The 22,074-nt window shown below is 49.8% G+C and overlaps 1 protein-coding gene across 1 annotated transcript; it reads right to left on the bottom strand.

Annotated features, from left to right (window-relative positions):
- Window positions 1-430: 430 nt before the first annotated feature.
- CHST12 (carbohydrate sulfotransferase 12) lies at window positions 431-19,763 on the bottom strand. Its single transcript, XM_068969100.1, has 2 exons — window positions 19,702-19,763; window positions 431-2,031 (listed from the first exon to the last, which is right to left on the bottom strand). Exon 2 carries the CDS (start codon window positions 1,956-1,958, stop codon window positions 699-701), a length of 1,260 nt encoding a protein of 419 aa, XP_068825201.1. The 5' UTR covers window positions 1,959-2,031; window positions 19,702-19,763; the 3' UTR covers window positions 431-698.
- Between the last annotated feature and the right edge of the window lie 2,311 nt (window positions 19,764-22,074).

Below are 22,074 nucleotides of genomic sequence, written 5' to 3'. Positions count from 1 at the left end.
CAACCCACTCCAGTGTTCCTGCCTGGAAAACCCCGACAGAGGAGCCTGGCAGGCTACAGTCCGTGAGCTCACAGGGAGTTGGACTGGGCGACTAAAACAGCTTTCACTTCTGGAGGACGCACTGCCCTTGCACACACACAGGGAGGCCTGACCTTAAACCCAAGGCCCTCCTTCCTGCTGACGACAACCAGGAGCCCTCCCTTCCTGAAATCGAGGCCCTGAAGCCCAAGCGCGGGCCACGGCGCTGCTCGGGGCCCCTCCTGAGTGTGCTGCCCCAGCGGAAGAACCAGAGAGCAGGCGGCAGGAGCAGGCGTCACCTTTTACTCCACCCCTGCCTTCTCCACTTTCCATATTAAATATCTGAAATATATTAATCTTAAAAAAACAATATTAACACAGTACTCAGCGAATGCAGGGAAGGAGTACACAGTAAGTCTAGACTGCAAAACCATAGGTCATTTTACAAACTGGAGTGTGGGTGTGATCAGTTCCAGGGGTTTCCCGCGGGCTCGTCACCAGAGCACCGTGGAACTCTGCGGCCCATCACACCAGGAGAAAGACAAAGCCGTGAAAACAGATGTGGCAGGCCAGCGCTCCATCCTCTGGGAGACGGTCGCGGTGCCACAGGCCCTCCGTTCAGGTTGAAAGAACGACACAACCACTTGTCCGTTTGGAGTTCAGGCTCTCCCCCGGTGCCTTCAGTCTCTAAGCAGATTTTCGGGCTTGGGGTAGCCGAAGAGAACAAAATCTGCTTCGTACAGTTTGTAAAGCTGCTGCCTCCAGGCCAGGGGGATTTTGGCAAACCAGCCTTCCTCCCAGCTGCTGGCAGTCCTGTTCCGGTAGCTTGGGGGGAACTGCAGCAGCGAGTCCACCTTGAGCAGCCGCAGCAGCTGGGCAGCGTCCTGGTCCAGGGTCTCCAGCTTCCCCACGAAGTCGTAGTCGATCTGGCAGGGGTGGCAGAGGCGGTGCGCCTGCCGCCAGTGCTCGTTGAAGGGCGCCAGCTTCTCAGTGTGCGGGTCCAGCAGGTACTGGATGAAGTTGGCGAAGGACACCTTGAGGCCGGCGCTGAAGGCCTCGCTGACGGAGGCGGGCAGGCTGGTGTGGTTGGAGTACCTCTTCAGCATGGGCACGGCGAACCTCTGGTAGAACTCTTCGTTCTCCAGCTCGAACTTGCTGCGGAAAGCCGAGATGAGGCGGACGAAGGGGTCGCGCACGAACAGGAACTTGGTGTACTTCTTCAGCTTGATCTTCATGAGGTGCCTGGAGAACTTCCCGTAGCGACGCCAGAACTTGTTGAAGGTCAGGTGGGTGCTGGAGTTGTGCACGTACTCCCGGGGGATGTCCAGGGGGTCGCGGTAGGGCGTGCCCTGGCCCGAGAGGCTCTGGCTCAGGACGATCATCACCCGCTTCCAGTTGGTGCAGGCCACCTTGGGCACGTAGCAGTAGATGACCCCGTGCCGGTCGTCCACGATGAGGTGGTTCAGCTCGTAGTTGGGGATGTCGTCGAAGGAGCGCTCCTTGGTGGGGAACACGAAGCTGGCGTTGGCGCAGAACTCCCTCAGCACGCTCCTCCGCTCGGCCTGCCGCCCGTCCGGGTCCGGACTCTGCTGGGCAGCGTGGCTGGACCAGTCGTAGCCCCTCACGCTCTCCTCCAGGTTGCCGAGCACAGGCTTGCTGGAGGCCGGCAGGGAGGGCTGCTCCACCCTTTTACCCGAAAGGGGGCCCTGCTTCTCCCTGACGAAGCTCTCCCAAGTCTCAAGGCTGGAGGTGAAGACATCCCCGGGCGCTGAATTGGGGCTGGGGAGGGGCTTCAGCGCGTGCGGCCTGGAGAGGGCCGTGTGCAGGTTGAAGTGGGCGGGGCCCATGTTGTCCCAGTACACGATGATCAGGAGGATCATGAAGGCGGACCCCAAGACCAGCCACAGGCGGAAGAGCCGGCTCTTGGTCATCGTGTCCATGGATGCAGGGGCCTTTCCCTGGGCCCTCTCCCTTCAGCTTCCGGCAGAGGTGGGACGCCGCGCTCTGGGGAAGCTGGAAGACAACAGAGGCCAAGTGAGCGACTGAGGCCCTCCCCCCCAGCCTGCAGCCTGGACAGGAGGGGCTGCTTCTCCACCTCTTCACCTCGGTGAGCTGAGCTTTGTGGGGGGCCTGGTGGGCGGGCGTCAGCTTCCCCACGTGATGTGACCCCCTCTGCCCCACCCCAAGCCCCTTCTGCTGCGTCCACACCATCCAAACACACACGTGAGCCAGGCCCTGTGGGCTGAGGGAGCACGTGACCCGGGCAGGCTCCGGCCGGGGCTCAGCCTTCACCCCACAGCACTGGCGGACGCTGGGGCCACCAGGAGCAGGGCTGCTCAGGAGGGAAGACACGTGAGTGCTGGGGCTTCAGCGCTGTGGAGGGCTGTCGCATGGCAGAGGGGGCAACTCCAGAAGAGAAAACCCGAAACTGAGTCAAGCCCACGGAAGGAGTGCCCAATAACCATACGTGGGCCCGGACCCAGAACGGGCTGCTTGCTAAGCCGGACGTCGGGGCGCAGAGGGACGGAGCTCATCTTGGTAAGTCCAAAGGAGAGGGCTGGGCACTCTCTGGGACAGCTCCTGGTGGACACCTCTGAGTCTACATCTCTAGTAGACTGTGCACCTGGCATCCAGCACATTTTCATTAGGCAGAAATTTGAGTACAATCTCTATGCACCTTTGCAGCTTTTGTTTACCCTTAATTATTTTTTTTTAATGGAAAAGTGATACATACTCATGGTAAAGACGTTGGCAGACTGCGGTGCTGGAAAAGACTCTCGAGAGTCCCTTAGACAGCAGGGAGATCCAACCAGTCAATCCTAAAGGAAATCAACCCTGAATATTCATCAGAAGCACTGATGCTGAAGCTGAAGCTCCAATACTTTGGGCACCTGATGCAAAGAACTGACTCACTGGAAAAGACCCTGATGCTGGGAAAGACTGAGGGCGGGAGGAGGAGGGGGTGACACAGGATGAGATGGTGGGATGGCATCACCGACTCAATGGACAGGAGTTTGAGTGAGCTCTGGGAAACAGCGAAGGGCAGGGGGGCCTGGCGTGCTTCAGCCCATGGGGTCGCAAAGAGTTGGACACAACTTGGCGACTGAACAACAACATGTAATTATTACACATTACACAGGTAATGGGCACACCACAAAAATCCTGAAGCAAGACTGCCGGTGAGATATCCTGCTGTCTCTTGCACAACCGTTGCTGCAACTTTAGCTGGCTCCCTTCGAGAGGGTGTGAGTGAAACAAGAAGCAGCCACGCTGCAATAGCTTTCAATACCCTTTTAATGGCAACGGTTATAATCACACACTTTTACAACCTAACTTTAAACTAGATCACAAGTGCCCATGTCACTGAAGATTTCAAGACCTTCCCTTCCCAAGGACGTGCCAGGGTGAACAGTTTATAAAGATGAAGATGAAACCATATTTAAAAAAAAAAAGTTTGCTACAGGCTGAGAAAGCAGCAAAGGGAAAAAGTAACTTAAGATGTCAGGTGATTTAAGAGACCAGTTTTCACTTTTAATACTAAGACCAACAAACAGAGCAGAGGTGATGCGGAGCCACGGTCACATCTTGTGGCCACAGATAGGCCGCATGTTTATGATGCAAAGAGCCACCTGGCCTGACGACCTAAATGCCTTATTTTTCAACCAAGAAGTAGTATATGTACATTAATAAATGCCAGTGTCTACAGCGTCTTTTACAAACTCTGACTCTCTTTATTAATAATCGCCAGGAAAAGACACGATCGCAGTCACAAAAAAGACAAATACTGTTATTTCCACTAACATGAGGTTCCTAAAGGGCTCAGATTCATAGAGACAGAAAGCAGAAGAGCCCGTGCCAGGGGCTGGGGAGGGGTGGCGAGTCAGTGCTCGGTGGGTACAGAGTCTGAGTCTGGGGTGAGGACATGAGTTCTCACGACGGATGGTGGTGACGGCTGCATGGGAGCGTGAGCGTGCTCATGCCACTGACTGCGCCCTGAAACGTGGCCAAGCGTGAGCGTGCTCATGCCACTGACTGCGCCCTGAAACGTGGCCAAGCGTGAGCGTGCTCATGCCACTGACTGCGCCTTTAAACATGCCCAAGGGTGAGCGTGCTCATGCCACTGACTGCGCCCTGAAACGTGGCCAAGGTGGTACTTTCATGCTATGCATATTTTACCTCAAAGAAAACACTGGAGGAAGAAAAATGAATTAGAGCTGTAACGATCGACTTGGGAGGAGTTTCCAAGAGGCAATGCTGCATGAATAAGGCAAATGTCGGACAGTGGGTACAAACTAAAGCAAGGCCTAAGTATGGTCGAGAACTGTCAGAGGCTAACCTCGGAGCCTGCTGCGGGAGCCACAAGTTACCGTACAACCTGTGCAAAAGCTCCACAGGTGACTCTACCTGCAATCTGTTTATGAAGAAAACACCAAAGTTTTAAAAATTTATAATTGGGGGTTACTGCACAAAAACAGGACAGGTCTTCCCCTTGGGACAGCAGAAACACTGCATCTGGTCACTCACTGGGGAGACTGGTCCAGGAGCCTTGTCTCGCCCCGGTGTCCTGCCACGTCACGGCCCCTTCCAGCCCTTCTACGCCACAGGGACGCGTGCCTACACACCAAGAGAGGCAGCGCTGATCCATGACCCCGAGGCCACGGTCCATTTTTAACATCAAGGAACAAGGGCAGTCCTCTCTGCTGTCATCTCTAACCTCAAACAAGCCACGAGAGCAGGAGCGGGGGAAACCCGACGGGCTGCGCGCACGGAAGGGCCTGTGAGAGCAGGGCTCCGGGAGGAAGGACCGTGGCTGCCTTCACACACGCTCGGAGCCCGAGAACACAGCGTCTCGGAGCCGCGACGAGAGAGCAAAGGTGTGAACAGGGCAGGGGCTCACAAGGCGCTGGCGGCAGCAAGCTTGGTTCCTCGGAAGGCAGCGGGACATCTGGGAACTTCTGGCCCAGCAGCCTGGGCGGCTCAAGCCAGATAACCCAGGTAACACATCCCCGTCCTCTGGGCGAGAGAGCAGAATGACGGGGAAAACCAGGCTGAGAACCAACGTGTGTGCTCAGACACTTCAGTCATGTCCGACTCTGTGTGACCCCGTGGACTGTAGTCTGCCAGGCTCTTCTGCCCATGGGACTCTCCTGGCAAGAATACTGGAGTAGGTTGCCATGCCCTCCGCCAGGGCATCTTCCTGACCCAGGGATCAAACCCGCACCTCCTGTATCTCCTGCATTACAGGAGGATTTGCTGAGCTGCTGGGGAAGCCCGCTGAGAACCAGAGACTGCTTCAAAAACATGTCAGGGAACAACAGTGACCTCATAAAGGAATTTCTGATTCATAAAATAAGGGCATTATTTCTGAACACAAATCTCCCAGGATTTCAAAGAGCAGTCAGCAAAACGCCCCCCCGTTTTGAAGCAGCAGAGCAAGAAGGGCCTTCACAGAGGAGAGGCCCCGTCAGTGCCGAGCTTCTGCCTCCAGCAACAGAACCCACGGCAGGGCCGAGCCACAGGTTTCATCTCTGGAGGGCTGGCTTCCTACTAAAGCAGAACACTGTGGCTAGGCAGAGAGTTTCTGGGCCCAAGGGGGGCTGTGGGGCATTTCTGCTCACACGGGGCAGGGTATGATGCCAGAGCAGACGTGGCCACCCCTGGAGGCAAGCACCCCCGGCAAGCTGGCTGCCCACCTACGGCGGCTTGTCTGAAGGAGCCGTTGTGCCAACGACAGACGGGAGTCCAGGAAGATGGGGAGGTCTGTAACACAGAGCTGAGGGCCGACCTCCCTCACACTCAGGAGCGTGTCACCCCAACACACTGAAAGCGAGGGCCACGTGGCCAGACCCACAGTCAGCCGCGTGTAAGGGCATTTCCCACAATTTAATGGCAGAGCAGTGCAGCAAGGGCCAGTGGTGTGTGCTAATTTCACACGTCAACCTGACTGAGCTCCGGCTGTGCAGGCAGTCGGTCCCACACTCTGCGTGTCTGTGAGGGTGATTCTGGATGGGGTTCGAGCTCGAATCGGTAGGCTGAGGAAAGCAGAGGGTCCTCGCCAGCCTAGGTGAGCCTCACCCACTTTGTTGAAAGCCTGAGTAGAACGAACGGGCAAGGGCAGAGTATTCCCTGTCTCCACCCGACTGTCTTTGAGCTGGAGCGCTGGTTTCCGGCCTTCAGACTCAGCCGAGCACTGGGACCCACACCACTGGGCTCCTGGTTCTCAGGTCTTCAGACTCGGACTGGGACCCACCAGCGGCTCCCTGGATCCAAACTTCTCAGCCTCCATGCCGAGTTTCACGGAGGCAACTCCTTGGGATAAATACACATGCAGACACACACAAACACACCGCTTACTGGGGTTCTGTTTCTCTGGGGAGCCCTCACTAATATGTGAATGTTTATTTTGTCATTTGGACTGGGGTTTGTGGGTCTGTGTGTGTTTGTGTATTTACTACATATTATAGATACAAATGATCAAACCAGTGAGAATTAAACAGTGAGTGGTAATAAACGGAAATTAATGGATCTGTTGTGGAAAGGAATGTTAAATGCAGAGAATCTCAGCCAGTACAGAATACCCAAAACAAGTATTCCACAGGGAGAAGCTGAGATTCTTTTTCTCCCCGACAGATATCCTGCTGTTCCAGCACCCCATTTGTTTAAAAGACTGTTCTTTCCTGATTAAATCACATTAGCACCTCTGCTCTTTTTCCCAAGTGAAGTTTACTGAGGTGTGATTTATACACAATAAAACGCACTCTTTTAAGCTGCACAGTCTGGTTAGTCTGGGCAAATGAACACTGTGTTGAAGACACAGAACGTTCCCATCATCCCCCAAAGTTCCCGCACCCTCCCCAACATCCAGCCCCAGGCAGCTGCCAATCTGTTACCTGCCCTGTAGCCCTGCCTGTTCCAGAATGTCACAGAAATGGAATTACACAGGAAGCAAGAGCTTGTACTTGGCTTCCTTCCTTTAACAAGATGCTTTTGAGACTTGTCTAGGATGTTACTTGTGTCACGGCCGAACAGTACCTGCTATATGGATAAACCACTATCTGTTTATCCATTTACCAACTGACGAACTTTGGAGTTAGTTCTCTTTTTTGGTTATTATGAAAAAAACTGGTATCAGCTTTTTTTGCATACAGACCAGTTTTTTTTTTCTTTTTAATGCTGAGACATTCAAAAAGTCAAAAGATTGTATTTAAAAATATCAAGCAGATTTTTCACTTCCTGGAGGGTTCTATAAGATCCATGACAGCAGATGTTCTAGAATAAAGCTTAGGGTTTCTGTTTAAAGAGGAATCAAACTGACCATCAAAATACGATATATGACTCTTAGATGATCATTTTTCCATTATAAAATCTTACGGGCTCAAGTGATTAGAGCAAGTTTGTGGGGCACAAGGTTAATATACAAAAGTTAACCATTTTCCTATATATCAGCAATGAACAAGTGGAATTTGAAATTAAAAACACAATTCCATTTATTAGCACCTTCCCAAAATAACCAAAATAGAATACTTACGTATAAATTTAATATGTATAAGATCTCTATGAGGAAAACTGAAAAATTCTGATGAATGAAATCATCAGCAGAACTAAACAAATGAAGAGATATTCCATGTGCAAACTGCTAAGGATAGGGAGACTCAATATTGTCAAGGTGTCAGTTCTTACCAGCTCCATCGACAGATTAATCGGAACCAAAATCCCAGCAAGTTCTTTGTGGACATCAACAAACTCTTTCTAAAGTTTATGCGTGGAGGCAAAAGACCCCAAGTAGCCAACACAATACTGAAGGGGAAGAACAGAGCTGGGAGACTGATGCTGTGAGACTTCAGGACTCACCACAAAGCTGCAGTAATCAGAACGGGGTAGTGCCGGCAAAGAGCAGAGAACTAGGCCAGCGGGAGAGGAGGGACCCAGAGACAGGCCCCATACCGTCGACTCACTGTTAGCAAAGGAGCAAAGGCAGAACAATGGAAAAGACGGCCTGCAACAGACGGGGCTGGGGCACCTGGACGTCCACACGTTAAAAAGAAGAATCCAGACACAGACCTTACACCCCTCCCAAAAGTTAACTCAAAACGGACAGTAGACCTGAACGTGAAGTGCAACACGGTTAAAGCTCCTGGACCTTTAAATGACCTTGCATACGGCGATGCCTTTTCGAGAACACCAAAGACACTATCCATGAATGAAATTGCTGTCCACACAGAGCTCTGTACAAGAACGTTCACTGTGGCTTTCCTCAAAATTACTACAAACTGAAAACAACCCCGAGGTCCACCAACAGGTGAATGAATCAACAAACTGGTGTGCTCGTTTAGCAGAAAAACCACTCAACGATCAAAGAATGAGCCACCGACTCACACATCCATACACGCGACCACCCAGATGGATCCCGCAGATACTACACTAAGCAAGAGAGCTCAGACACGAAAGAGCACGCGCCGCACGATTTCACTACCAAGTTTATAAGAGGCGAAATCAGCAACAGAATTCGCCAACCGCCACGGGACAGCAAATGCGGGTGAGGGAAGCGGCCTACGCCCTTGTCTGTAAGCGTACTTGCGCAGGCTCATCCGCCACGGAGTTCACACTTGAAATGCGTGCGCTTTATTGCACGTAAATTATACCTCAATGCATTTGACTGCAAGGGGAAAAAATGTGAGCAGTCTTATTAATTCAATCTCCAAGAGTTAAAACTTTTCAGCATGAACTCTCTGTGACTAACCAGCTGTCACTTACTTCTGCCATACAGGATACAAACACCAGCACTGAAGTACCACACACACATTAGACATTGGAAAGAAAAGGACAAGAATTCTGAGGCCCAGTCCAGTCTCTGCTGAGTGGCCTGCAATATTTCTTTAAGTCTGAGTTTTACTTCTTTACCTATAAAACAAGAAGAATCAAGGTCTTTCTGCTAACCAGAGCTACTGAGAGGATGAAAACGAGAAAATATCAGCTAAATGTTTTGTAAAATAGTAAAGCATGTTCTTTAGACTATACCACTGGCCCTATTTATCTTTCTGTTTCATATGGCTCTCAAATATGACATTTTTATTATTAGTCATGCTATCTATCAATATTCAGTTATTAGCAGTCAAATAAGAATGAATGATTTTAATTAATTTTATAATAAAAACAACAGTAGCTAATACGCTTTCCAAAGTGCTGATATAAGGTCTGCATATCTTAAGTTATTTAATCCTCACAACAATTTTGATAGAGTTAGGGCAAAATAGCCAGGCAAGTTGCCCAAGTGTGAACAGCTACCACTGCTCAGAGTTGACATTTGACAACTGATTTCAGAGCCTACATTCTCAACTATTACACTCTACCAGCCTCTCAGGAAATATTTAATGTGGAATTGGTTGGTTTTTCTAGGCACTCAAATTTTTATTACCTTTATTTCTGAGAGAATTCGCTTCTCCTTATCCAAATAACCAAATTCTGGGCCTTAAATCAAATGACATGACCTTCATTAAGAAGTCCAACAATGTTTCAAATTTTATTTATTTATGCTACTGACAAAGAGACAGGAAACTATCTACTTCTTATCCGGCTTTGCAGACGCTACATAAGGCGAATAAGTCCGTGGCTCTCATCACGGCAGTCGACAGAAATCGGGAAAGTGTGTTAGTGAAGTCGACATTTGCCCTCTGCACCCGCTATCGCCCAGCCCTGCAACCGATGCTCTCGTGCTGGGTTAAAACCCTACTGAAAGGTATATTTTCACTTCATGCCACCAGCACTGGGGGTTTATTTGCTTGTAAAATTACTTCACTTGTATTCAGTTAACCCTGAGAACTAAATCTGACAGTGTATCCAAATAAAGATAAGTAATAAATGGTTACATTGATGAGAACCATAGGTTGATATTCATCCGGGAAGACCTGAACCAACACTGAGCCAAACTTGGCCTTTGAAATAAACTTCCCAGAGAGCTGGCCACAACACAGACGGCCGCCTGTTGACATGGTGTCTTCACACCTGGTGTTTGAGCCCAGGGAGAGCCTCCCAAGTAGCCAGGACATTAACGTAGGCTCTCTGGCCCCATATTCCCAAATTAGATTTCAGGGTTTTGGGAGACGGGCATCATGTCTACTATTTCTTCTGTATTCCTCACAGGACTCAAATACTTGTTGCAAGGTATTGGACTCTGGAATCCAAACAATAATTCATTTCCCAGAGCTAAGTCAATTCAAAGAAATTATGTCAAGGGAAAACAGATAATAAATTTCACTACAATTAGCTGAAAAACCTGATTAAGGGCTTTACCTTCTTAATATACGCAGACCCTAGCCTTTCTCAGCCAGCTCTCACCTGCGTTACTGCCACAGCCTCTGACCTGGTCGCCCCGCCTCTGCTCTCGTGTTCATACAATGTAGCCATGGTTATTCCGCCAAAAGGCAGACCACGCCATGGCTCCGCTCAAACTCTCAATCACTGGGGCCCAATGTCTTCCCGTTTCCAGTCCTTACGAAGGCCCACGACAAGCCCTACGGGACTGGGCTCCCACTCACATGCCTTTCACTCCCCGTCAGTGGCCCTACTCGAGCCACAATGGCCTCCTCGCTGTCCACCACCGGCACCAACCAGGCTCCCACTGCCTGGACGGCTCACACCCGGGAATCCTGTGACTCACCTCAGCACTCACCTCATCAGCAAGGGCTTCCCTGATCACTCCCCACCCTGCCAGCCCGTCCTGCATACCTGCTTCTTCTCTGTCATTTGTCGTCGCCTAACATGAAATTAGAAGATGCTTACTCCTTGGAAGGAAAGTTATGACCAACCTAGATAGCATATTCAAAAGCAGAGACATTACTTTGCCAACAAAGATCCGTCTAGTCAAGGCTATGGTTTTTCCAGGGGTCATGTATGGATGTGAGAGTTGGACTGTGAAGAAAGGTGAGGGCCGAAGAATTGATGCTTTTGAACTGTGGTGCTGGAGAAGACTCTTGAGAGTCCCTTGGACTGCAAGGAGATCCAACCAGTCCATCCTAAAGGAGATCAGTCGTGGGCGTTCATTGGAAGGACTGATGTTGAAGCTGAAACTCCAATACTTTGGCCACTCTGGGTCGTGAAGGTCTTTTTTGTACAGTTGTTCTGTGTATTCTTGCCACCTCTTCTTAATATCTTCTTAATATCTTTTCATGCAAAGAGTTGACTCATTGTCGAAGACCCTGATGCTGGGAGGGATTAGAGGCAGGAGGAGAAGGGGACGCAGAGGATGAGATGGCTGGATGGCATCACCGACTCGATGGACATGAGTTTGAGTGAACTCTGGGAGTTGGTGATGGACAGGGAGGCCTGGCGTGCTACGATTCATGGGGTTGCAAAGAGTCGGACACGACTGAGTGACTGAACTGAACTGAATATTAAATATGATCTCTGTTCATTTCCAAGGCAAACTATATCACGGTAATCCAAGTCTATGCCCCGACCAGTAACGCTGAAGAAGCTGAACAGTTCTATGAAGACCTACAAGACCTTCTAGAACTAATACCCAAAAGAGATGTCCTTTTCATTATAGGGGACTGGAATGCAAAAGCAGGAAGTCAAGAAACACCTGGAGTAACAGGCAAATTTGGCCTTGGAGTACCGAATGAAGCAGGGCAAAGGCTAATAGAGTTCTGCCAAGAGAACGCACTGGTCGTAGCAAACACCCTCTTGCAACAACACAAGAGAAGACTCTACACAAGGACATCACCAGATGGTCAACACCGAAATCAGACTGATTATATTCTTTGCAGCCAAAGATGGAGAAGCTCTATACAGTCAGCAAAAACAAGACCAGGAGCTGACTGTGGCTCGGATCATGAACTCCTTATTGCCAAAATCAGACTGAAATTGAAGACAGTAGAGAAAACCACTAGGCCATTCAGGTATGACCTAAATCAAATCCCTTATGACTATACAGTGCAAGTGAGAAATAGATTTAAGGGCCTAGATCTGATAGACAGAGTGCCTGATGAACTACAGAATGAGGTTCGTGACACTGTACAGGAGACAGGGATCAAGACCATCCCCAAGAAAAAGAAACCCAAAAAAGCAAAATGGCTGTCTGGGGAGGCCTTACAAATAGCTGTGAAAAGAAGGGAAACAAAAAGCAAAGGGGGAAAGGAAAGATATACCCATCTGAATGCAGAGTTCCAGAGAAGAGCAAGGAGAGAGAAGAAAGCCTTCCTCAGCGATCAATGCAAAGAAATAGAGGAAAACAACAGAATGGGAAAGACTATAGAGATCTCTTCAAGAAAACTAGAGATACCAAGGTAACATTTCATGCAAAGATGGGCTCAATAAAGGACAGAAATGGTAGGGACCTAACAGAAGAATATGATATTAAGAAGAGGTGATATTAAAGTGATATTCTTAATATGATATTAAGAATACACAGAACAACTGTACAAAAAAGATCTTCACGACCCAGATAATCATGATGATGTGATCACTCACCTAGAGATAGACATCCTGGAATGTGAAGTCAAGTGGGCCTTAGAAAGCATCACTACGAACAAAGCTAGTGGAGGTGATGGAATTCCAGTTGAGCTATTTCAAATCTTGAAAGACGATGCTGTGAAAGTGCTGCACTCAACATGCCAGCAAATTTGGAAAACTCAGCAGTGGCCACAGGACTGGAAAAGGTCAGTTTTCATTCCAATCCCAAAGAAAGGCAATGCCAAAGAATGCTCAAACTACCACACAATTGCACTCATCTCACATGCTAGAAAAGTAATGCTCAAAATTCTCCAAGCCAGGCTTCAGCAATATGTGAACCATGAACTTCCAGGTGTTCAAGCTGGTTTTAGAAAAGGCAGAGGAACCAGAGAACAAATTGTCAACATCCGCTGGATCATGGAAAAAGCAAGAGAGTTCCAGGAAAACATCTATTTCTGCTTTATTGACTATGCCAAAGCCTTTGACTGTGTGGATCACAATAAACTGTGGAAAATTCTGAAAGAGATCGGCATACCAGACCACCTGACCTGCCTCTTGAGAAACCTGTATGCAGGTCAGGAGGCAACAGTTACAACTGGACATGAAACTGTTAACAGACTGGTTCCAAATAGGAAAAGGAGTATGTCAAGGCTGTCTATTGTCACCCTGCTTATTTAACTTATATGCAGAGGACATCATGAGAAACGCTGGGCTGGAGGAAGCACAAGCTGGAATCAAGATTGCTGGGAGAAATATCAATAACCTCAGATATGCAGATGACACTACCCTTATGGCAGAAAGTGAAGAGGAACTAAAAAGCCTCTTGATGAAAGTGAAAGAGGAGAGTGAAAAAGTTGGCTTAAAGTTCAACATTCAGAAAACTAAGATCATGGCATCTGGTCCCATCACTTCATGGCAAATAGATGGGGAAACTGTGGAAACAGTGGCTGACTTTATTTTTTTGGGCTCCAAAATCACTGCAGATGGTGACTGCAGCCATGAAATTAAAAGACGCTTACTTCTTGGAAGGAAAGTTATGACCAACCTAGATAGCATATTCAAAAGCAGAGACATTACTTTGCCAACAAAGGTCTGTCTGGTCTAGGCTATGTTTTTTCCAGTGGTCATGTATGGATGTGAGAGTTGGACTGTGAAGAAGGCTGAGCACAGAAGAATTGATGCTTTTGAACTGTGGTGTTGGAGAAGACTCTTGAGAGTCCCTTGGACTGGAAGGAGATCCAACCAGTCCATTCTGAAGGAGATCAGTCGTGGGCGTTCATTGGAAGGACTGATGTTGAAGCTGAAACTCCAATCCTTTGGCCACCTGATGGGAAGAGCTGTCTCATTTGAAGACCCTGATGCTGGGAAAGATTGAGGGCAGGAGGAGAAGGGGATGACAGAGGATGAGATGGTTGGATGGCACCACCGACTCGATGGACATGGGTCTGGGTGGAGTCCGGGAGTTGGTGATGGACAGGGAGGCCTGGCGTGCTGCGATTCATGGGGTCACAAGGAGTCGGACATAACTGAGGGACTGAACTGAACTGAATGTTAACTAGTCACTAGTATTTTGCTTACTGTCTATCTGTACTAGAATATAAACTTTAAAAGGGAGGTACTTGAGCCTTCAAAGTTTGTCATAGTTGTAGCCTCAAGGCTATGAACAGTGCTAGGAATACAATAGGTGCTCAATAAAGAGTTCTTATGCTAGCAAAAATAGATAAACATGACTGACCCTGATTTCATAATTTCTGAAACTCAGTGATAAGTAAAGAAGAGCTAATAATATTATCATTTCTACTTCTGGATGTATTTTAAATTCCTTTTGTTGTTTTCAGTCGCTAAGTGCTATCTGACTGTTGACTGCAGCATGCCAGGCTTGCCTGTCCTTCACTATCTCCCGGAGTTTGCTCAGATTCATGGATCACAGCCTCGTCATGGCGAAGGGGCTTGCATAACTCAATGAAGCAACAAGCTATGCTGTGCAAGTCCACCCAGGATGGACAGGTGATAGCAAAGAGTTCTGCCAAAACGTGACCCACTGGAGGAGGGAATGGCAAACCACTCCAGTATTCTTGCCACAAGAACCCCATGAATAAAATTCCTTAACAAGTTAAAAGAAAAAAGCTAAAGAAAGCACCAAGTCTCTGATATGTGACCACAGCCAAGAGACAGGACACTGAGAACAGTAACGGTAATGGAGAGGAAATAAGAAGTAAACTCTCCCCATAAGAAAGAGCCTGGTGAGTGATCCAGCTGCACACAGAACACCAAACGTCTGGCCTCTTCTTTCATTAGAGCAGGAAGCTTACCGCTTTGTCTTTATTTTGATCAACGTTATGTATGTATGTTAAAGGATGACATCATCGCCAGAGTTAACTATACACGCAGCCCCCAGTCCCTCTTTCCTGTTGCCCGTCTCCCTCTTTCTCCCCCATTCTTATTTGTTTTTGGCCATGTGGCATGTGCTATCACAGTTCCTCAGCCAGGGATCAAACCCGTACCCCTGCAGCGGAAGCACAGGGTCTTAATCACTGGACTGTCAGGGAAGCCCCTCCCTCATTCTTATCGGTCTCTTTCGGTGTTGCCACCTGCCTCTAAGTAATTGCCCTGGGCGATAACTGAATAGTTCAGCTGGGGTATCATCCACTGATTTCCCCAAATAGTGGCAAGCGGCAGGCAGAAATGTAGTCTTTCTTTCCTCCATCAGCCCTTCAAACAACCATGCCACGCTCATCTCCACGCCTCCCCCAGACAGGCATATCATCATTTTAATGAGAGCGATATTCAATGTTTACATAAATTATTACCGTTCCGCAAAGGCTATTCACAGCAAAGCCTGGCAGTACACCATAATTATTTTTCTTTCCTGCACAACGGCTTATTTTCCCTGGAACTTGTTAATCGTCTCCTGCTTTCGTTTGCTTTGTTTTCTATGTACTCATCACTGCTACAGCCCCAACTCTGCCAACTGTCGAAATCTCCTCTCCAGATGCTTCAGAGCAACAGGGACTCTGTCTTTCATCTTCCCCGAAAAACCCCTTTGAGGAAACATCGAGGCTCAAGTCATGAGATACCTGCCCTCCCTACCCAGTGCCTGGTTTGGCTGGCATCCCAGCTTCTCCACCTACCCAGCAGAGTCTTTTCACCTTTTCTCTGAGGATAATTCTGTCTCTTCTAGTTCTGACTTTCCAGATTTCCCACCTTATTCTGGGAAAGTACGCTTGCCAGTCATGAGAGACAATTTTTTGGAGCAAGTGTGAAAATATCTTTATTCTACCCTTCTTTGCCTGATTTTAGAATTCAAGGTAAAACATTTTCCTTCAGAATTTTAAAAGCAATGCTCTCTTGCCTCCTAGCTTCCAATGCTCCTGTAGATGGTTCCCAAGCCATTCTGCTCCATGCTGTGATAACCCGTTGGTGGCCTTTGTTCTTTCTCTAGAAGCTAACACAATCTTCTTAGTCCAGAGTTCTGAAATTTCACAGCAGTGTGCCTTGGAGAGAGCGTGCATGGTTCTCTCTCCATGTGAACTCTCACCATGGAAATTCTGAAACACATTACCTTTGGATGCACATTCAAATAAACTCCTTGCTTCCAAACTCTCACTAGTCACTACCAGAAATTCAGTATTACACTACACAAACTTGCTCCCCACACTCTGAATATCCAAACTGGGAACTGAACAGACGAGGTGAGTGACAGATACCTGCATTCTCATCTGTGGTGCTGGTCACTCAGTGGGCCCCTTCAAAGGAGGAAGCTTTGGTTTTAGGATTTACCTTATAATTCTGTGGATGACTGTATCCCATTTTATTTCTTGCTGAAACTCTCATTATGTAAACTGCCTAATCTGATCATTTAATTTTCTTTTTTCTCTCATTTTCCATCTCTTTGTTGTTGTTCTATTTCCTGAGCTGTCAACTTCTTCTTCACCTACTGAGCTTTTTATTTCTTCCACTGTATTTATACACATGAGTCATCTTTTTGGATTTCTGAATGCTCCTTTAAAAGAAAAAAAATCCTCAATCCTCTGTGGTGACCTTTTCCTAAATGGAAAGGAAATCCAAGGAAAGAGGGGATATATGTATAAGTGTGGCTGACTCACTTTGCTGTACAGCAGAAACACAACACTGTAAAGCAACTATACTCCAATAAGATACACAAAAAGAGAGCATCTCGTTCGTGTCTGCTGATGCAATCTTTTCCGTCTCCGTGTGTGTATCAGTGACAGCATGCTTTTTAAGTTTTCTTCCGGCATACTCTCTACTGCTTCCAAGTGTATGTTACGCTATCTTCCCAATCAGAGGTTTCGTCACTTGTCCCTGGTTACCCAGTCCTATTTAAGGGGAAGGGGATTAAAAGAACCCGGAAGCTTTGGACTCTAGAAGGGAGTTATTATTATTAACTATGAGCTTCGTTAGTGAGTGATCCGACTGGGCCTCCTTACTGTGGACCTTACCATCATTATGTTTAGATCCTTTCTCAGGCTACGCACTTTCCCCCCGAGATTCTTCCATTCTCCTGCCTGGAGAAGTACCAATTGACAGTATTCTGGGAGCCACGCAGGCTCCATTTACTTCATCCTCTTGTGTTCTGTGCAGCAGTCCACCCCTTCTCCCCCATTCTACTGCACCCAGCGTTTCCTATTCCTCTCTGAAACTCAGGTCTCTAAGCAGCGACAGAAACCACCACCTTGGTTAAGTACAGGAAGTGCTGAGTTACTGAGTCAGTTATCATTAAGCGCATCTGCTGGCAAATGACCGGTGAACACTGAGCTTGGCTGCAGCCACATTCCCACTAAGTACTGTGAAAAGAGCCACTCCTCTCTGAAGAAAAAGAGAAACAATCTAAAAATGGAAACTGAAGATGTTAGTTTAAAAAAAGTACAAACTAGCAGCATTTGTTTCAGTATTATCAATATCCTGTTTCTCTTATCCAGGAATGGCACTTCAACCTGAGACCTTTCTGGATGAGAGCCACTCACTAGCCTTAGTGACTATGCAGTAATGACCGGAAGCTACATTTCCTCTGTCAACCATCCAACGTGCTCCTCTTCTGCCATCGACCCCTTTCCTGCTGGCATTCCCCAGGATTCCCTCCCAGCGCACATTCTTTCTCTCCAAGAGTACTTCTCACCCAGGATGGCCCACAAATACTGTAAGTTTCTAAGAATCAAATGCATCTTAGCCCCTCCCTTCTCTACATTTGCTCGAGCACTCCCTCGCTCAGGTACCAGCCCACCTCAGCACCCACATGAGACATCCTGGTTCCTTCCGCCTTTTTCCTTTCCCTCTCACCACATCCCCCGGAGTGCAGTAGCACTGTGGACTCTCCTGCTTCTTTCAGGCCGATGCCCTTCCTTCTCAGCCACTGTTCTGACCCACACCCCCTATAACTGTACCCAATTCAGTCTCCATCTCCTGATACCCTGGACCCATTCCTCTGTTCTCACAAGGATTACTCTCTAAAACACACCTTTCACATTCCACCCCAAACCTTGACTACCCCTCACCAAGAGGATAAAGTCCAAGCTCCCTGGCAAAGCATTCAAGACCCTTCGATCAGAAACCTCTTTCTGCCCTTAGCTTGCATTTCAATCCTCAAACCCCATCCTCCAATCAACACAGGGACGCACTGCTCCCTCCCCTCAAACATTCCATTCACTTTCTCATTTCCACATACCCTGGAATGTTCTCCCCAAACTTCACTCATCTCTCAAGGCCCAACTCATGTCACCTCCACTATGGAAAACTTCTGCAACACCTAACAACGAGGTTAGCTGCTCCCTCTTTCGTCGCACTTTGTAAACACCTAGATGACAACACTAATCACAGGGTGTTATAGTCAGGCTAACCATATTACTAGCTTCTAGCCCTACTTGGCATCTTACAAAGGATGAGAGGCTCACTGTTTGCTCAGATGATGAAATAGGTGCGCACTGAGTGACAGCGAACAGCACTGCTGGCCTGAAAACACCAACCCAAAGTCTTATGCACCATCTGGCACGAAAGTGAAACACCCATGCATTTCCATGCAGGCACTCTCTAAATTCTCAGCAGTGCTACCTTCAGGCAACAATTTCCTAGGTGTTAGCTGACACTTCGGTGGTAGTGTTGCAATATACAAGTGTATCAAATCAACACTCTGCACATCTTAAACTTACACAATGCTACATCAATTATACTTCAGTTTTAAGAAAATCTTCCTAGTACCTCCTTTTTCACCCTGACACCAGCCCTGTCTCACATTCCCAACACCAGATGTTCACAGAGAAGGGCTAGACTGTGTCCTGGTTTGGGGGCAGGTGAGGACAAACTGAGCTGTTTCTCAGCTGCCCCCTGCCTGGACCCACACATTAGGGGACAGTCTCCTTAGAGAGGCGCTTGCATCGACTCTCCCCCAACCCACTTTCTCATTCATCCTGGGTCTCCCGAGTCTCTCCGGCGTCGAATCATAAAATAAATAATTCAATAATCACAGGAACACTATGGCTTGTTGTGCTCCGCGCCAGACGGAACCTCGGCTCCAGCCAAAGGCTCGCCGGAGATGTCTTGGTGGCTGCGAGCCCAAGTGGAAGATATAAGTCCTACTGTTCGCGACTCATACATGGCTTCCTCGCGCTGTTTCTGGAGCAAAGGCTCATCTGAGTGGTGCTCTTCCAGGGCGCGCCCGCCTCGGCCAGGGCTGCAGTTCAGGCCGGCGGTCAGCGGGACGGGGGAATGCCCGCGGCCTCGGGCGGCCCAGGGCACCGGGCGGGGCCCCTCTGCAAGAGGCTGGTGGGGGGACGCGTGCGCCCGCGCCGGAGCCCCGAGCGCCTGCTCCCGCTCCACGCTCCCTACCAGCCCGAGGGGGAAGCCAAGACCCCCCGGCCGCCGCCGCCGCCGCCGCCGGCCCCCTGCAGGCTCGATGCCCGGCGGCCAAAACGGGCGGGGACCAGCCCCGACGGCGGGAGCGGCCCGGCCGCGAGCCCCAGCGCCCGGTGCAGGTCTCCCTCACGCCCGCAGGACGGGGACTCAGAGACGGTGCGAGCCCGGCCAAGGTCGCACAGCGACGGCGCGGGGGCTCGGCCCGGGGCTGCGCCGGACCTGCCCCGGCGGCGCAGGGGTCAGGACCAGCCCCGGTCCGCCGGCGCCGCCCCGGGCCCGCGCCCCTCGCCTCGCCTCACCCTGCACCCCTCATCTCGCCGCGCGCCTCACCGCGCGCGCCCCTCACGTCCCCTCGCATCACCTCACCTCGCGCCGCAGCTCGCGCCTCCAACGCCTCGCGACCGGCGGCGCCTCTCGAGGCCGCCCCTCCACCGGCCCCGCCCCCTGCCCCTCCTCTCGCGAGAAGTCACGGCCGCGGAGGGGCCGGGGAGGCCGAGTCGCACCCCCACGCAATGCGCCTGCGCCTTCCGTACCGCCCCCGGGCCGCCCCAGCCCCTGCCATGTGGCGCAGTATTTACGGCTCGGAGCGACCCCGCCCCCGGCCGCCGGGAGCCCCGCCCCCTTCCCAGCAGCCAATCCTGTGCGGCCGGGCGCTGGAGGCCCGCGCGCAGCTGCAGCCGCTCGGGTACACCGGGCCAGCACCTGCTGTCTCCGGGGCCGGCTCGCGAGCAGCGACTGCCTGCAGAGCATGCTTACGCCAGGCCCCATGTGGCCTTGAGCAAGGGACTGAACGTCTGTCTGTGATTGTCTCCAAGTATATCAGTAGGGCCGCGACTTCGTCCTGCAGGGAGCTAACAAGACTCAGATGTATGGTGCCGAGCGAGGTGCCTGACGCATCATCTGCACTCCCCTCGTGCTTCTTACTGTTTTGCTTTCTTTTAATTGAGGTAGAAATACACATGACATGTTGCCTCTAACCATGTTTAGTGTACCACGCGGCAGTAAGTGCATCGCTATTTCGTGCAACCGTTTCCACTGTCTGTCCCCAAGACCTCTGCGGTCAGTTCATGGTTCCTCCGGTGAATGAGTTGCCTTCTGATGAAGCCATGTCTCATTCAGTCACGCGGCCGGGGGGGTCCTGCTGCTGGGCCCTGAAGGCAGGGAAGTGAAGGAGACAGGAAGTTATCTTATTTACATATTATTTATTTGTTTATTTTTGGCTGTGCCGGATCTTCTTGCTGTGAGGGTTTCCCTGGCCGCGGTCGAGGGGGGCGCTACTCTTCAATGCCGTGCGTGGGCTTGTCACTGCGGTGGCTTCTTGAGCTGTGGAGCCCTGGCTCTAGGGGAGAGGACTTCAGTGGGTGCAGCACGGTGGGCTCAGTAGTTGCGGCCCCTGGACTCTAGAGCACGGGCTATAAGCCCCTGAGTGGTGGCTTACCGGCTTAGTGGCTCGGCGGCATGTGGGATCTTCCCAGATGGGAGGTGGAACCGGTGTCTCCTGCTTTGGCAGGAGGATTCTTTACCACTGAGCCACCAGGAAAGCCCAGGCCCGCCCTGTTTCAAAAACAAAAACCAGACTGAGACTTCTACTCCTGCAGCTAGCCCCTTCTCAGCTCATCTCTCAAAGCAGGGGTCTCTGCACACCCTCCATTTCCCTTCATCCTACTCTCTGGAAGAAGGTTTCCTCCAGGAGGCAGGCACCAGCCAGGCAAGCGGGGAGCGCTCGGGGAGATGCAGAGAACCTGGTTCTGTTGCATTCCTGCAGTCAGTCAGGAGGTGACGGGTCATTTTATCAACCGGGTTCAAAACTTAGAGATGTCACCTCTGTCTCATCTGTGTTAGCTTCCTGTGGTTGCCGTAACAAAGCACCACAGACTGGGCGACTTAAAAGAAAACAGAGATTTAATCTCTCTTGGCCTGAAAGCTGGAAGTCGGAGATCAAGATGTCGACAGGGTGAGTTCCTTGCCTTATAGATGCTGTCTTCTCTGTGTCTCTTCACATTAACTTCCCTCTGTGTGTGTCAGTCTCTGCATTTAAATTTCCCCTTTTAATAAGGACAGTCACATTGAATTAGTGCCACCCTAATGACTTAATTTTAACTAGACTTCTTCTAGATACGAGGGGTTAGTTAGGACTTTTAGGTATCTTTGTTGCTGCTGCTGCTGCTAAGTCGCTTCAGTTGTGTCCAACTCTGTACGACCCCATAGACGGCAGCCCACCAGACTCCCCGTCCCTGGGATTCTCCAGGCAAGAACACTGGAGGGGGTTGCCATTTCCTTCTCCAATGCATGAAAGTGAAAAGTGAAAGTGAAGTTGCTCAGTCATGTCCGACTCTTGGAGACCCCATGGACTGCAGCCCACCAGGCTCCTCCGCCCATGGGATTTTCCAGGCAAGAGTACTGGAGTGGGTGAGAGGGACACAATTTAGCCCGTACCAGAATTTATCAAAAATCACAGAGTAAGCTGGCTTAAAATGCTGCTTCCTGTTATGTATCTATTAGAGTGATTAAAGCAAATTTTTAAATGTTACAGTACTGCATACTGGCCAGGATGCAGAGCAGCTGGAACTCCCCTGCGTTGCTGGTGGGAATGCAAAATGGCTCGACTGCTTTGAAAACCAGTTTGGCAGTTTCTTAAAAAGTTAAACACGAATCTACCATACAACCCAGCAAACCCCACTCCTAGGTATTTACCTAAGAAAAATGAAGGCTTATATTTGTCCAAAAACTGTATGCGAG

Source organism: Capricornis sumatraensis, chromosome 3 (genome assembly GCF_032405125.1).
Source record: "Capricornis sumatraensis isolate serow.1 chromosome 3, serow.2, whole genome shotgun sequence".
NCBI classification, from domain to species: domain Eukaryota; kingdom Metazoa; phylum Chordata; class Mammalia; order Artiodactyla; family Bovidae; genus Capricornis; species Capricornis sumatraensis.
This window is presented reverse-complemented; position numbering and strand designations above follow the sequence as displayed.

What these genes read in the sequence shown, in the direction of transcription:
- CHST12 (XM_068969100.1), bottom strand. Translation starts at nt 1,958, where the DNA reads ATGGACACGATGACCAAGAGCCGGCTCTTCCGCCTGTGGCTGGTCTTG.